This window comes from Lonchura striata, chromosome 3, assembly GCF_046129695.1.
Source record: "Lonchura striata isolate bLonStr1 chromosome 3, bLonStr1.mat, whole genome shotgun sequence".
Lineage (NCBI taxonomy): Eukaryota > Metazoa > Chordata > Aves > Passeriformes > Estrildidae > Lonchura > Lonchura striata.
In genome coordinates this window covers 113,802,341-113,819,393 of record NC_134605.1, presented here as the reverse complement: position 1 = coordinate 113,819,393, position 17,053 = coordinate 113,802,341, and the positions used below count along the sequence as shown (strand labels likewise).

Below are 17,053 nucleotides of genomic sequence, written 5' to 3'. Positions count from 1 at the left end.
GTAGATGGCTTTTGGGTGACTTCAAGAATGGAGACTCTATCAGTGCCTTGGGCAACCTGTGCTTGTGCTACTACCACAATGACAATGCCTGGGGTCCAGAGGGACCATCCGGGGTCCAGAGGGACCATCCGGGGTCCAGCCTTGCCGTGGCCTCCACTCCTGTCCCCGGGCGCCCCGGGAGCGCTGGGCTCACCCGGGCTGGGCTCACCCGGGGCTCACCTGGGCCGGGCTCACCTGGGCCGGGCTCACCTGGGACTCACCCAGGCCAGGCTCACCTGGGCTGGGCTCACCTGGGCCGGACTCACCCGCAGAGCCCTCCCTGCAGGTGTCACACCAGCGATCCCCGGGCCCGCTCTGCTCTGGGCTCAGCAGCTGCAGCTCCCTCAGCCTTACCCCGGCAGAGATGCTGCAGCCCTGCAGCACCGCAGGCTGCTCGGCGGGCTGTCCCCAGCTTGTCCCTGTCCCTCGTGTCCTGGGGGGACAGCGCTGGGCCTGCATCTACAGGGCGGCTGCACTGAGCAGAGGGCCAGGACCTTCCACTCCCTGCTCTGGCAGAGTTTTGCCTAATGCAGCCCAGGGCATCATCAGCTACTTCTGGGGCCAGGGCACACACTCCTGTCAGTGAGCCAGAGAGGGACATGATCACACTGTGCCACATTTCTCATGAAGCAGCAGGTGGTATTTTTACACTTAAAAGATTGCTTAAGAGTTCTAAGTTGACGTGTTTGACCACATCCATTACATGGAAGCAGAAAATAGAAGTAGACAGAGCAGGAAAAACAAGAACAGATAAAAAAGTGCTGTAAGATTAGTAACTGTCAATCCACGCTCCTAAACAGTGACGTAGGAGCTTATTGGCACTTCATCTGGAAGAATTCATGGCACAAACAACTAACTAATTGTGTTGGGAGATATGCAATCTGCACCCAAAACCAAGTTCCACATTCTAGACCAGATGAATGAAGGCTTCACTGACCATGCAAACCCCTGCTTGGGATATACCAATGCAATATTGCTATGAAAAAGATATATGTGTTCACATCACAGTGCAAGAATTACAGGCAATCAGAAAAAACAAGAGCAGACATTCACTGAAGTGCTACAGAATGAGCTCTCTGAAGGAACCATCTGCTCCCAGAAGACAGACGTGCACTACAAAGCAAGTCCTCAGAAACACAACCATGAAGATGATCTTCTGTTGTGAGCAGCTCTGCTTAACAGAAGCAGGGACTGAACCAATTTATGTACATTCTAAAAAGCAATTAGGGCCCACAATATCAAGAATTTCAAGTACAACTTTCCCAGATTTCAAACTCCACATCTTTGATTATCATTGTTCCACAAGGTGCCAAAGGGACCTTGGGAGATTTAACCTACAGCAAAGTTCACCCTTGGAAGCAGGTGCCAGAGTGAGAACACCGCTTGGCCTACACAGCTCCAGGCCTAAACCACAAACCTGTCTGGGCTGGGAGGGACCTCTTGAGAAGACAGCTCACTCCTGCTCAGGCACAGGCAGCCACAACAGGCTGCCCTTGCTTGTTGGTGTTTAAGTGATCTTTTCAGAACTGGCACGAAGGAGCTTCCTAAACTGCTGAGGTTCACAAAGCCTTCAACCAAAGGGCCCTGAAAGGAAGAGACACCCACAACTGCTGTGCTAATATGAGAATGGGTGAATGAAGACCTGGATGACTATAATTCACATTCCCATGCCCACTGGGAAAGTCACATAAAAGCAGAGAGAAAACAGAGCCTGCCGCGTCACAACAAGAGCTGAACAAAACTGAAGCAGCAATGCCCTCAATGTGCAACACAGAAATAACAATCACCTCAGAAAATTGATGTTCCATAACCTGGAGCACTAAACAGAGATATTTAAACATTTTAAAATATCTTACTTAACTGAAAACAACAACCAAACTAGATGACCATAGTTTCCTGGTGTTTTCATGAATGAGATCAATCACAGCAGCACACACAGAGGGTACTCTGACCTAGAGAAATAACTGCTAGGAGCAAGAGCTGGCTTTTAAACCTTCTACAAAATAAGAATAAGTTTAGTACTATCACAGCATAGAAGGAGGAAAATCTTTGCCACAAGGCCACCAAGGTCACCAGTTCTTCCCACTAAATTGGACCTTAAAAATCCCACCACCCTCCCCAGACACGTGGTCAGCAGGAGGCAGCTGGAATTCCAACACAGACAGAAACCATGGACTGTCACTCACCAATGGCTGCTCCTCCTGCTTTAACTCTGTGCCTACACAAAATCCCAGGACACGTCTCTGGAACTGTTTCTGCCACTCTAGTAATCAATCACAGCAGCAGCTACAGCACTACAATTACATCATTGTAACCTTCACATTAAAATCAACCTCATGCTACTCAACCCAGCTTGTTCATCAGTTTCTCAAGAACAACCCAAATGAGAAGTGCCTTCACTTGGAGACAGGCTTTTACACCAAGAGTTTCACAGACAACACAGACCCATGGCAGTCAAACCTTTAAAAGAAAAACCAGCCCCCCCCAAAATGTAGACTGGATCCAATCTTGAACTTTCTTCTAGACAAAAAGTTTCACTCAAAACTATTTCCTTGCCCAATTTCATTCTCAGCAGCACCTGTAGTCACAGACAAACCATATGAAATATCTGCCTTCATTTTGCCAAGTTTCTCAGGAACCAAAAATGTTTGGCTTGGTAGACAATGTGCTTGACTCAAACATAAAACTGTACAGTTAGAAAAACTAAACTACACCAATTCACATTTTCCTAAATCAATGCTAACATGCCATTTTTATGGCAGATTTTTCTGTCTGGTGACTTAAATTACCCATTATTTTCCTTTTAAAATCAGACCTGCCATAGTTGAAAAAAAAAACCAAAAAAAACCCAGATCCAAGACATCCTACTAACCTCTTATTTCTGCATCACCTCAGGTGTCTGTTAAGAATGTGGAAACCAGCATGACATTTAAAGTTCAGGCAACAAAATCCAAGGGAGTGAAGTGATGACTAAAATAAGATTAGTCATGAAAGCATGTCACTCACAGCCTCATTAGCTCAATGCTCAAGCAAAACAGGAACCTTTCACCCTAGACTGAGTGTTTTTAAACCCAAATCACTGTTCAAGATCAAAGGCTTAAACCATCCCCAGCTGTCATATCCACAGTACCTGCTGGTACAACCGACTGTCAGAACAAGTTCACAGTCAGGAAAGCTCAGTATTCCAAGGCCATCTGATGCTGTTCAGCACAGGTGAGGTACCACAGCATCTCCTTATGCCTGCAGAGTGCTCCTCCAGGCTTCTCCTGTCTTTCTAGAACCAGGGCCTTTGGTTCTGCTCACAGGGGTGACTTGAGAGGCTGGCCAGCCCTCAGCCGTGCTGCCCTCAGCGTGGGGTTCCCCTGCTGTGGGCTCCTTCCTGGGCCAGTCCACTCGCTGCCACTCTGCCACCCTGCAGCCACCCCCCGGGACACCTGCCCTCCTCAGTACTCCAGCCCTGACTACATCACTGTCCCCCTGAGCTACAGCAGATCCTAGACTGAGCTTTCTAGGAGCCTCTGCTCTGCTGGCAATGCAGAGTGGCACAGCACATCCTCCTGCCAAACTGGAGGGCACAGAGCCCATCTGGTCAGGCCCTTGCCCTTTCCACCACTTCAGCTGACAGTTGGTAGGTTCCCAATTGAGTGGAAACAAACTCTAACCATAGAGAATAACTCTGATGGCAAAAAATAAAAAAAGCAATTATTTTAAATATAAATATGGTGTTCTATGCAATAGGGTTACAAATTGCAATACTCAAATCCTTCTCTGGCTCCCACCAGCCCAACTCCCCAAAACCAGAGATTTATCTGGGGAAACATCAATAGCCAAGCTTACTTCAATCCAGGGACTCATTTGGGGCAGGAGGGATCTGGCCATCAGGAGCCAGACACATTCACTGAAACATTCATCTTAAAACCAACACATCTAAGGAGTTCAAACTACAAGCAAGCAATTGGATAGCCAAGCACACAGTGGGGGCTAGTCCAGGGCTGAATCCCAGCCAAGGGCAGCAGAGCAGCAGCAGGGAAGAGCCTAATGGACGTGGGAAGTTCAGCTGGGAAGAGTTCAGAACAAGGCACAGCTTGTTGACATGCAGGAGCTGGCATGCACAGGGCCCGTGGATTAGCACACGCTAAGAACATGGAGAGGGAGAAAACTAACAACCAGGAGACTTCACAAAGGGCAGTGCTCCCTCTCTGTAAGGCTCTGGCCAAGAGCACAAGGAACTGTTTGCATCCCAGCACAGAACATGAGCTCTCCAAGCAGGATGCACCTACGCCAAACAGTTTTACACACAGCCTTATAGCAAGGGAACACTGTAAATACATCAGTGTGTATGTTTGTGTGTTACAAATATAGATACACACACATATATATATAAATATATATATACAGATACACACAGAGATAAAATCATGTACATGACATAAGTGGAATCACATCACAGGAGCGGAGAAGTTTGCTCACCATTAGCAAATATCCTATGAAAGACTGTTGTAACAGAGCAGCCCGTGAGCGGGAAGTAAAACGAGATAAAGTCAATGAGTTGGTGAACAGCAAAGCACTTACATCCATAGAGACAGCTGGGTCAGAGTCAGGGCACACAGGGACAGGACTGAGCACTGGGCCCTGCCTCCAGCCACCTCTTCAAAAGAATTACCTAAGGAACATCAGGGCTTCTACCTGAGAACCAGACCAGGCAGGGGAGACACGGCATCTCTGAGCAAGCAGAAGATTATGGCTGACTCTGAGACCAAGAAGCTGGAAATTCTGTTCTGCTGTGAGTGTCCTACAGTCCCACCCACCCCACCCCTTCAGCAGAGAATTCCCTTTCCCTACATCCCAGTAGCTTCTGGCCACAGATGTCAGCAGGAGAGCCCACACTTACACACCTGGCCACATGATGCCACAGCAGAGCTAACACCCATAAGAGTCCAGCCCCTGGAACCGAGTGCAGACTCTGAGCAGACACGACTAAAGACAGACAGAGCCTAAGGTCAGGTGTGGTGCTGCCAGGAGAGACACACAGCAGCAATGCCTGGAGGCACAAGGGGGAAATCTGCACTGCACTCCACAGAGCCTCCTCTCTGCTCCATCAAGGTCTCACTCAGCTGACACATGGCCATGGTCTCAAGAGCACCACAGGACACTGAGACACTCCAGCTTGAGGCCTCCCTTCTGCTGGGGCACTCCAAGAGCTGCCCAAAAGGGTTTCTAATCTAAACACATCACTTCTTTCCACCTGTGAGTGGTTCTCACACTGCCAGTGGGAATTCCAGGAACATCTCCCAGCAATGCCACACGAGCAGGCAGCAGCACCAGGCACTCTGTGTGTACACGCTGCTCCTCCTGCACTCAGAGCAGCTGCAGCCCCAGGAACACACCTGGCAGCAATCCCCTTGCTGGACAGCACAGACACCCACGGAGGCACCACTGTGCTGCACGTGGGCTCTGTGAAGAGTACAGAGGGCACAACTTGGACTTGTCACAAGGAATGCTTTCATCCGACCACAGCTCTACAAATCAGGTGGAACATTCCAGCCTCTGGAAATACCATGGCAAGTTTAAGAGCTGTAAGTGGCTTTCCTATCCCCATCACAAGTTCTCCGAAGCTCTCCACTCATTTGAAACATCCTCCTTAAATCTATAAACTCTGCTCTTTATGGAACTGGAGAATAAAACATCAGCAAATGAATGGATTATGGATGGCTTTTGCATTAAAGCATTATGCAAAATCTTTCCTCCTTCCCACTCCTTTTTTCTTCTGCAGCTGAACCCCAGCACACAGATTTACATACTGAACAGAGAAGCAGTGATCAGTGCAGCCAGTGCACATGCTCCTGCCTCTGAGGGAGCAGCAAGGAGCAAAGGGCTCTTCCCGCCCCTGAACATGTGTCACAGGAACCACCATCAGACATTTCCAACATGACACTGCTCTCCTGGCACGCCCTCCCCCAGCAGACAGCAGGATGTCCTGCAGTGCACACCAGCAGCTGCCTTAGCCAGGCTTTTGCCCCACATTCAGCAAGTATTCTCTTTGCCAAAGCCACAGGGAGAAGAACTTTGGGAGTAGCATCCAGCACAGTACTGGGGACAGAGACAGCATCAAAGCACAGCTCGTAGTGCACTGAATCCTTGTTCCCCATAAATCCACAGAAATTACTGTCCTGCTGCTTTTAAGTAAACAGGGAAGTGCTCAGATACCAGTCAGCTGTACAGAACAAGGACTGGAAGCAGCAAACATGAGCCTGGCATTGTTAGTGACCCTGGAGCAACTGTTCCAGGCCCAAAACTCAAACCCAGCCCATGTGGCACTGCAAAGGCAGCAGTGCCAGGGAGAAAGGCTCAAGTTCCAACACAAACAGCAGTCCTGGGGATGTAGCTTTGCCTTTTCTGATTGGGTGGGCATTGCAGGAAGAGGAAAACATCCTGAAACACTGCCAACTTTAATTCCAGCCTGCACTGGAGTCACAGCTTTCCCATCTGGAGAATTCCTCTTTTGACCACAAGCCCACTTGCAATCACTTCTTTTTTTATTTAGGAAAGGACCAGAATCTTTTAGATAAATTCACTTCTGAATGTGAGGGGGGCCAGGCAGCCCACAGCTGTGGAGCAGAGAGGTCTGCTCAGGAATAGCTGCACATGAGCACTGCAGCTGCAGTCCCACTCCAGCACATCCTGGAGCTGTAACAGCACAGACACCCACTTCTCCTGGCACGAGCACACACACGTCCCACCTGCTGCACCTCACTGAAGCAAAGCTTTGTGAAACTGAAGGGAGCAAAGGTGTAACACTGCTGAGGCCACCATTTGTACCCCACAGGTGAAGAGCCATCTTCCTACACAGCCTCTGAACAGCACCCTGGAGCTGCATGCTCCAGGAATGGCAGCTCTGAGGACCTGCAGGATCTCCCTGTGGTGAAAACCGTGGCTGCAATGCCAGCTCCATGGGTTTGGTTTTACAGACAGTGCTGGCTGCCCTGCAGAAAGAGGGCAGCTGCATGGGATTTTGAAACTAAATTAAAAAAGGGATTTCTTGAGTACTCAAGTCTTCCCATGAGTCTGAACTGAATGCTAAGGAGTTTGCCAGCATACAGGTACTAGATGTATTTACTCTTGGAAATCTCTCCCACTTGGACAAAGTCAGGAAAACACAATAAAGTCTGTGTGACGACAAGATGACATCAGCTTCTGTGAAGACCAAGTCCCCAAGTTTACAGGCAGGTCAGAAGCAGAGTGCTCCTTCTGCCATGATCCTGTCTCCCTGGTACAAGCACAAACCTGCTGCCACAGTTCTGGAACAAAACAACACAGGAATTCTTTGATGGGAAGAAAAGCCACAGGTCTGCAGCTGATGGAGAGGCTATTCTGGATGACAGGTGATGCAGAGCATCCTTCCCTGTACACTGCCACATCAGAGCAGAACTCACACAGACAATAGCTCCAGGAAAGCAAGACCTATTCCTCAGATCGAGAATACTTGCCAAAGTTGAACAACAGGTAGCAAAGCTGTCCCTTGAAAGGTCATGTCAAGGTGTGAAATAATGCATCCTGACTGCAGACAGATTTTTAAACATTGGAAGAGCAGGAAAAATCAAAGCATGCAAGGATGCTCTGCACTGCCAGGAACATCACTGCTTACTTAGGAAATAAACCTTTTTGGCACAGGCTGGCTGCTCCAGCAGGGCACGTGTGTGCCAAATAGGCTGAGGGCAGCTCAGCAGCCTGAAGACAGGCCCATGGGATAATGGGATGCTGGACAAGTCACTCACTGCAGCCAGAGTCTGTCCACTTTATTATAAATGTGGGCTGCTACAAGTTGTGGCTTCATGGACACAACTCCTCAGGCAGCTCCCAAAGCTCCACAGTGCGGGGAGGAGAACTCTGTGTATTAACATGAAACTCTGCAGAGCAGATGAACACACAGATGTTGTGCTTACAAAACCTCCAAGTTTCAGCATCATTTCCTGTGTCATCCCCTTGAGACAAAAAGCTAAAGAAGAGGCTAAAAGGCAAACAGGACCCAGTATCAGTATTCCTGCACCTGACAAGGGTCCAACCACCAGTGAATTCTGCTCCCAGTCTCTGGCACATCTGATGTGGAGGTGGAAACGCACATGTACACACATGCCTATCGTGCCAGGGAACCTGGAAAGGATTAGATGTCTTTCTCTGTTTGGGCAGTCTGTCTGATAAGGCAGGGGCACCCCCAGCAAGCATTACCTGACCCGATTTTGATCAGTCCATTGTGCTGGATGAAGATGGTGTCACAGGTCAGGTTGCCATGGATGATGGGGGGATCACAGGAGTGGAGGTAGCTGGAGATGCAGAACAGAGCACTGGTCAAGGCCTTGAATCCCTCCCTTCACACCCTCCCACATCAAGAAACATCAGAAGAGAACAGCAGAGCAAAGGGCACATGCCAGGGATTTACAGCAGCTGAAAGATACAATTCAGTGACTGTACATCAGCCTCTAGCTGAGAGCCAGGAACAAGTAAGAATTGTTTCTAATGAATCTCCAGAACATGGCAGAGAGGAAGAGAAAGCTTTCTTCTATCAGTTCCCAAGAAACTCAGGGTACCAGAGTTAAAGACACAATTTCATCCAACCCAGTACTGCTGAATGGATTCTAAAAGGGTTACAATTTTATTTTTATACCAAAAATATCAGAGCCTTAGTCTGTCCCTACTCAAAGGGCAACAAAGGGGCACTTAATGCTCTACGCACACAACTGGGCATGTTTATCAGCAGGCACAAATAAAACTTTTCAGTGCTGGGTCCAGGTACACTGTTTTTGCATCTCACTCTGCCTGGGTTTATGTTAGCAGCTAGCACAAATGAGGACAGTCAGCTCCCAGAAGCTTATTAGAACCCAAACTATTCACCAATAGCTGTAATTTAGTCAAGTGGCACCGGAGCTTCCTCTGTGGAGTGCAAGCCATGCTCTGTCATCCAGGCTATTGTTTTTCTAAGGTTCTAATTAGTTAACTCTAGCTCAGATGGAAAAGTTTTTAAAACCCAAACCACATTCTACTCAGCTGTATTGCACTAAGATGGCTGCAGAAGAGCTGCATCATCAAGAAATGTACACACACATTGAACAACACCATGCCTCAATATCCATGAATCCACTGTCTGTAACAGGCCTGCAGCCTGACAACACTATGGAAGTTTTTCTCAGTCCTGTCTCGTGGAACTTTGCAACATTCACCTGACCATGGAGAAACCTGGATTATAAAGCTGGATGCTCTGGAGAGTTTTCTAATACTTAACTGTCACATCAGTCCCAGTGGCTGGGATCTTAACATCAGTACCCCACGTACCTGAGAGCAGAGAGGATCTGGGTACACCACCTTTTCCATGCCTGCAGATACAAGAGGAAAAGGAAAAAAATCATCCACAAGAAGCTCATCTGTAGTTCTGTGATTCACAGCCCACTTGCAGGAAGCAATACATGCTTTTACTCAGTGCATGTGTGAAGAACTAAGTACTTCTATGGTCAGCTTGTTTCTACATATTCCCATGGGTCCAGAAACACACTTGTCCTCCAGTCTCCTCTGTACAGACACCTTCCCCCCTTCCTGTGAGGGCCCCTGCAGAGGGACATGCCTGTCACACCACACCTAAGAAGCTGCAGAGCTGCTGGCAGTGAAGCAACCAGCACAGAACTGCTGTCCCAGAGAACCTGCAGCTGAACTAGTTACAGGGACACAGGGGAGCTTCAGCAATGTGTTATCACCAGTTCTCATTGGATCCTCTGCTGAAAGGGCTTTCCAGGGGCTGATGGATCTATAGAGTCATTGTCACACAGAAAACAAGAGTTACCTTTTCATTCATAGTTTTGTGGTTTTTCTTAGTCTTCTTCAGGAACTGTTTCAAGCTCCCTGAAGACATGTACTCAGTGATGAAGATCACCTGTGGGGCAGCATGACACGTTACCCTCCACCTTGCTAATTACCTAACAAGGAGAGCCCAACAGGCCTGATAGCTGCACTTACCCTGGCCTTGTTCTCTTTGACATCAGCCCAGTATTTGTGGAACTTCACAATGTTGAGATGATCCAGTTGAATTAAGTTGTCAAACACTGCTTTAACTTTTTCCTTAACGTCAGAAAGACAAAAACATATGATATCAGAGACCACACCAAATATCCTTCTTTCTTTTTGGGTTTTGGTCCCCTCAAACACTAATGTATATGTCAAGCCCCTATGCTAAGAACAGACAGGATCCCATTTTCTTCTACACTGCATCTCAGCAGAGTGTGGTTTGATTGGCAAGTCTAAATGAACAGACTGGCTCATGGAAATAGCACAACAGTCTTCCAGGACATTTCCTATACAGGCCAGGCTTAAGCCAAATTTGCTACATTTGGACAGCACAGCATTCCAAACCCAGCCAATAACCAACACAAAAAGTATCCATAATCCCACCCCAGGGAAAGGTATGATTCTCACATCCTATTGGGAGACACATCAACTTACTTCCTGAAGCTTGAAGTTCTTCCGCTCAGAAAACTGAACTTCATTCCAGACAACTTCCACACCTTCCTCCGTATCCATGGCCAGGTAGGCACTGTCAATCCCCGGGACATTGCGCTGGTTCACCTGGAGGGAAGGGTGGAGAGACCTGTGAGCTCTAAGCCAGCAAGACCAGACCATTGCCATGCAGCGCTCACTGGAAAATTATGAACTCTGCTCATTATTTTTTAATTAAATGAGATTCCAGGATAGGATTTGCACATATATCTTGGAGCAGGGCATATCCAAAACATGAGTCACTGCAGACCATGTGAGCAGCAAGTCCTGAGCACAGTGGTGGGAAAACCTTGTGTGACAAACACTGTGTCACAGCAAAGCTGCCTTTTGCCAACAATATATTACATTTTCATGGTTCAGGATACCTGTAGTTCATTCCACCACAAAAAAACCACTCCAACAATACAAAAGGGATACAGAAATGTCTCAAGAACTCAGACACAACTTTGTGAAGGAATCCTCTGAAAGGTGATGACACTTGCAACTCAAAGCAGAGAGGAATAAGGGGAAAGCTGAAGCTTCAGAGGTGGGAACCAACAACACAAGGGAAACCACTGCAGTAATTTCTTTAGTTAATAATTGTAAAGATTGACCCAGCACAAGTACTTCCACACTGAATATTAAAGACTCAGATGAGCACTCAGAAAGCAGCAAAAGGGGAGGGGATTGAGAGTTTGGAGCCCAGCATGAGAATGGCAGGGGCTGTGGAAAGACATAAGGCTGAAAGAGCTGCAGAGATCAGAGGTGAACCCCGCTCCCAGAAGCAAAGTCTTCTATAACATTGCTCTTCTTCAGCTATGTAGCAGCATTCAAAGATGAACATGGTCTCTTTCATCCAAAATCCATGGCATTTACTGCAAAACATTTGCCAGGCAATCTCACAGGCACACAGCAGTCACAGTCATGGTGCATATCCCACTGCACCAGGCAATGTGCAGTGACAGAACTGGATTCAAAGCACTTAGAGAGGACAAGAAGGTAGAATTCAGCTTTTAATTGTCAACCAGCAACCATTACTGTTCCCATCTGCTGACCACACACCAAGAATAACTTCACAGATTCACAGGACAACCTGAGCTGGAAGAGACTCCCAAGGATCACTGAAGTCCAGCTTCTGGTCCTGCACAGGAAAACCCCAAGAATCCCACCCTATGTCTAAGAGCACTGTCCCAACACCCCTTGGACTCGGACAGGGCTGGTGCCGATTACCAGACTTAGCAGCTTTCAGCTGATCCAGTTTCCCCCCCTGAGATAACCGTGAACACAGATTTGCCTGGCAAATCTAGACTCATCTTCTACTTCTATCACCTCCAAAACTTGACACCTCCAAAACATTTCAGAGCTCCTCCTTCTAAAATCATGTCACCTTCTCTTCCCTCACTAGGGACCCCATCAGCATCCTATTGCTGGAAACTTCTCACCTTATATAAGCACTCCCTCAAAAATCCCTTCTCCCTTGGCAGCCACTTTCATATGACCAAATTTACCCAATTTCATCATTCCAGCTGAGTTACTCTACCCCATTCTACTCCTTCCATAGCCTGACAACACAGAGCTGACAAGTCACCAATGCAGGTGGGATTCTTTATGATCTCCCAAGGAACTCTGAACAGGCCCAATGACATTTAATGCTCTGACACTGCAGGTGACGACACAATGCAGGGACAAAGGGTGCCAAGCACAGTAAAACCAGAGCGATACAGACTTCTCTGGCAACTCAGCAGTAAACGAGCGTGACACAACCAGTTAGCTGCAAAGCCCGGCACAGGCAGGAATAAGGGCTACAGGCCATAATTACACAAGGAGAGCCTGAGCTACAGAGAGCAGCTATGGAAAATCATCACAGGAGGTGACAGCCGACTATGAACCACCCCACTTCCTTCCACTTGAGCTGCCTACATAACTGAGGGTGAAAGGACTGAGATATGGTTTAGGAAGGCATTCATATTGATCCTAAAAACTTGATTTTATATACACATATATATATACATATAAACATATTGATACCAACAGGCCAGGCTTGTTATGTTTCATCATTAAAGAACACTGAAGGAATAAAAATAATTAAGGATAGACCATTTATTCCTTCAAATTTTAGAATAACTAATATCTGAGGGATGACAGCAGCAAAAAATCACCCAGTACAATTACTAAAGCTGAATGGCAAAAGGCTTTAATTTCAGGAAAGGTTAAAGAAGCCCAAAGCAGCAGAGAGGCAGGTGTACGTGAGCAGTACAAAGACAGGGTAACAGCCACCACACTGCTGCCCAGTGCCCCTGCATCCCTTTGGATTCTCCTTCTTCATCCCACCTGCTGCCTGCTCACAGAAACATCAAGGCTGGAGAAGACATCTAAATAATGGAGTCCAACAGTTAAAGGCCCTCTGCTGAAAGCTGTCCGGCTTTACTGGATTGAGTAAGTCCTCAAGCACTAACAACTACTGAAAATCTGTCCCAGTAATGCATCTGGGGCTGTGGACTTGTCACATCTCCCACTTGTGGCCAAGCTCCCCGAGCGTACATGATTTCCATGACTCATAGGCAATATCCCAGAGCACCAGATATGAGTCAGGACACCAAGCCCTGCTGACATCACTAATGGCAATTCTGTTCCTCAGGAGATTCAATAGCTTGGGGAGAAGAGTAAAAGGGGAAAAATGCAGACAGACAACTGAAAGGCAACAGCAGATTCCTCCTCCTTGCCAAATCCCTACCGCACATCCCTTCCATGTTTGGCAAAGCACTGAGATAATTTATTACTCTGGCGTTTGTCCCAGACAGCCCCAGACTAGGCAGCTTCTGGACTCTGAGGGAGGAAGTGACCTGGGCCCAGCTTGGCCTGAATTTCTGCAGCACAGCAGAGGAAGCAGCTCTGCATTACAGAAGTACAAACACAGCTCTGAGTCCATGCAAGCAAAAGGCAAGGAAACTCAACAAGAATTTCAAGTACTCTAAAGGAATATGGATGGAGTGGCACAACAGCTCTAAGGGGGAAAAGGTCTGGAAGTTAAATTTCCCTTTGGAAAGTTATTCCATTGTCCAATACATATCTTTTCTATAGCTCTCAAACATCTGTGTAACTGTTGCTGAAAGAGCACAGATTTTTGGAGAGACATTCTGTAGTTCACATGATCTGTCAATTAAACAAAAAATAAAAACAGCCTAAATCACAAGTCACAGCAATGATTTACAATCTAGGAATAAAAGGTATAAAAACTGGGAAAAATCCACAATAACTAGAGTATCAGTACGGAATGGACTTGCACATTGAAAAAGAACTGGGGAGTGGCAGCACACCAGGCCACACCCTCACAAGAAGCCCCAGATCTGGTTCAGAGTAGCATGAGTATGTTACCCAGTTTCCCTGGCCACTTACTACGGCCAGAGAAAGGTGAAAGCTCTGCCCAACCACCCGGCAAATGGTTGGGACTAGAGACCCCCAGAGCCAGCAGCTGGGCCATGAGGAGCTCAACTTCTCTTTGAGCTGTGGGGAAACTAAAAGCAGCAAATTTACCAACAGAAATTGAACAAAAAGGGCTCTCTGGGATCTGAAGCTAATCTAGAATGTAACACAATAAAGAATGCCAGGTCCACTGCAGGCAAAGGCAAAAGAAACCCAAAAAAGCAAAGAAACAATCCTACTTAATGTTTTAATTAAATTGACACATTGGCCTTGGCAATTACAGTCATGGTAATGAAATGCTGAAAGGCTTTAATTCAACATGAAAATTAAAATAACCAGTGTAATTTAACAGCAGCAAGGAAAGGAAGGTATTGATTATTACCATGGCTGCACAGACCACTTCATGCAGCAACTAAACTGTAAAGAAAAGACAATCTGACCATCAGCAATATAGTAATTGGTTCTTCCAGACATGCAACAAGTAACAGGATCAAACATGTCAGCAAGAAGTTAGTCTGTTAACCCAATGCACACATCTGGACCATGTAAAGACAGGGTTGAAAGTCCTCCATGTGTTGAGGTTCTCCCTTGCTTCTAACTTCAGTGCACCAGTTCAGGAGATGCTGTGCTGAAAGCCAAGCCAAAGCTGACACATCCTTTAGGCACCAACAGTATGAGTCCCTGTCACCTGCCATGGGTCCTGACCTGCACAGCTGAGCCCTGCTGGCAGCCAAGACACCCTGCAAGGAGCCCAGGCCCCTCCTGCCAGCCAGAGCTGCATCTGCTCTACAGGAAAGGGACAAGTTTCGAAGCCTTGCACAGTGTTACACTGCCTGTGTCACACCACCACTCTATAGGCTGTCACCCAGTGGCCATGCAGCCTCTCCAAAAGCACTCTGACAATTCTGGCTAAACAACACACTGCAGGACAGACCTAAGTACAAATTCCCACCAGGAAACTCCCCAGGCAGTAGATGAGCAGTTTACGAAACCACAAAAGTATGACAGGAGTCAGGATACTTTGAATAGAAACAGCACTTCTCTGGATACAGTCACTGAGATTGGAAAAGCAGTCTCAGATCATCGAGTCCAGCCACTCCCCCAGCACTGCCAAGGCCACCACTAACCCATCCCACACAGTGCCACATCCACACCGTTTTTAAATTCCTCCAGGGATGGGGATTGCACCCTGCCCTGGTCAGGTTGTGCCAAGGCTGGACATACCTTTAAGGAAGAAGTTTTCCTTAATACCCAACCTGAACCTCCCGTGGTCCATCCTGAAGTAATTTCCACTTGTCCTGTCCCTGTTCCCTGGGAGCAGAGCCCCACCCTCACCTGGCTGCACCTTCCTGTCAGGGAGTTGTTGAGAGTGAGAAGGTCCCCCCTGAGCCTCCTTTTCTGCAGGCTGAGCCCCTCCTGGTGCTTCAGCCCTTTCCCAGCTCCATTCCTTTCTCTGGACACACTCCAGTCCCTCAATATCGCTCTTGTTGGGAGGGGCCCAGAGCTGCCCCCAGGATTTGAGGTGCAGTCCCACCAGTGCCAAGTATCCCAGAGGGAAAGAGGCATCATTCCACCTATTTAATGCCACCAGAAATGAATACAGATTGCCTAATGCAAGACCGAAGTGAGTGCTCAGTTTCACCTGGTCCTTCAAAACAAACAAGCAATCCAGTGGAGTCCAAGAGCTCAGTCATACTAAGCTGGTCTATGGAAGGAGGAAGAGGCAATGATTCTTCATCCCTAACTCCCAAAGGGAAACAGAAACAGCACAGCAAAATAAATAAGGGAATGTGGAAGAAACACCAATATCTATAAATAAGCCCATTCAGACAGTTCATCAGGAAGGTCCCAGTAACTGCACTGGAGCAGTAAGTTCAGATGAGCGCCAGCAGTGTGAAACTCCAAGGAAAGAGTGAAAACCAGACAGGACAAACTCCATGTGAGCTACTCCCAGTCTGCTATAGCCCATCCTGTTCTTCTGTGATACTTTCACTTGGCAGAGAGATCTTCAACTCACTGCAGATAACATTGATCGCACAGGAGGGGTTGAAAGGTCAGTACACTGAACAGAAAATGACATAAAAATTGGTACACAGTGGAAGTACCAGTCTTGGAAACAATCCCCAAAGCCACAAGAAGTACTAATGAAAAGTGATTATTTCATGTTTTTTAATAATACTGGAGAAAGCAGGCAATGACGTGAGCAAATATCATATTTTAAACAGGATGATGAACACCTGATCTTGACACACATCTATAAATGGCAAAGCCGACTGCCAGAAGATGTCAGAAGTAAAAATGGCTGCAAGATGAGATTATCGGTAATTTTGAAATGGAATAAGAGTATTTGGGTACACTATTTATGGAATGTTTGGGGGAACTTCCAAAAGTATGCAAAAAGAATGATCAAGACAAGTGTCAAGCCAAGCCCTCAGCCTTGTCACCATCACCTATACTGTCTTTTTGTTAAACTATTTTCCAAGCCAATGTGCTTCTCAATCTCTGTGCATGTGCACAGGCAAGCACTCACATCTACAAGCAACTTTCACACCAGACGAGCCAGAGAGCTGGGACAAGAGGTCTTGGGGTCGGATTTTGCAGAGACAGAGGGCCTGGGAGAAAGGTACTACACACCTGAAATGGGATCTTTCCTGAGCACTGATAAAGAGAAACAGGCTACAGCTTTCCTGTCATCCATGTCACCATGGGATGCTTGACTACCATGCTTTCATGGCTAACCCACGTCTGGCTGTGCCTCTGTCTATCAGGATTTGCCATGCAGCCTCCCTGCAGGCAGGATGTGGAGTCAGAGTCAGCACACAGCCTCTCCCCTATGCTGGCCCAGCAGGAAGCCTCTCCCCAAACCCAAGCTCCACCAAAGCTGTGGCAGCTGTCAGGATACCACGATGGCTGCCTGGGCTTCCCAAGACAGAGGGCTGACAAGGGAAGGCTTTGGTGCTGCTGCAGAGCATTTTTAGAACAGCTCTGTAAGGAATGCAGAGAGAACTCCATCCCTCAGCTGCAGACAGCTCAGCACCTCCAGCCCCCCAGGAGCTCTGGAGAGTAGCAGCCA

At 47.5% G+C, this 17,053-nt stretch overlaps 1 protein-coding gene across 1 annotated transcript in view; it reads right to left on the bottom strand.

The window, feature by feature from the left end:
* NRBP1 (nuclear receptor binding protein 1) overlaps positions 1-17,053 on the bottom strand; it is a 33,374-nt gene that overhangs the window by 10,516 nt on the left and 5,805 nt on the right. Inside the window, exons 3-8 of the mRNA XM_021545168.2 lie at positions 10,525-10,647; positions 10,042-10,143; positions 9,869-9,958; positions 9,367-9,407; positions 8,266-8,360; positions 4,510-4,533 (exon numbers count right to left, since the gene is read on the bottom strand). Of these exons, the coding sequence (XP_021400843.2) occupies positions 4,510-4,533; positions 8,266-8,360; positions 9,367-9,407; positions 9,869-9,958; positions 10,042-10,143; positions 10,525-10,647 (475 nt within the window). The remainder of the gene's footprint in view (positions 1-4,509; positions 4,534-8,265; positions 8,361-9,366; positions 9,408-9,868; positions 9,959-10,041; positions 10,144-10,524; positions 10,648-17,053) is intronic.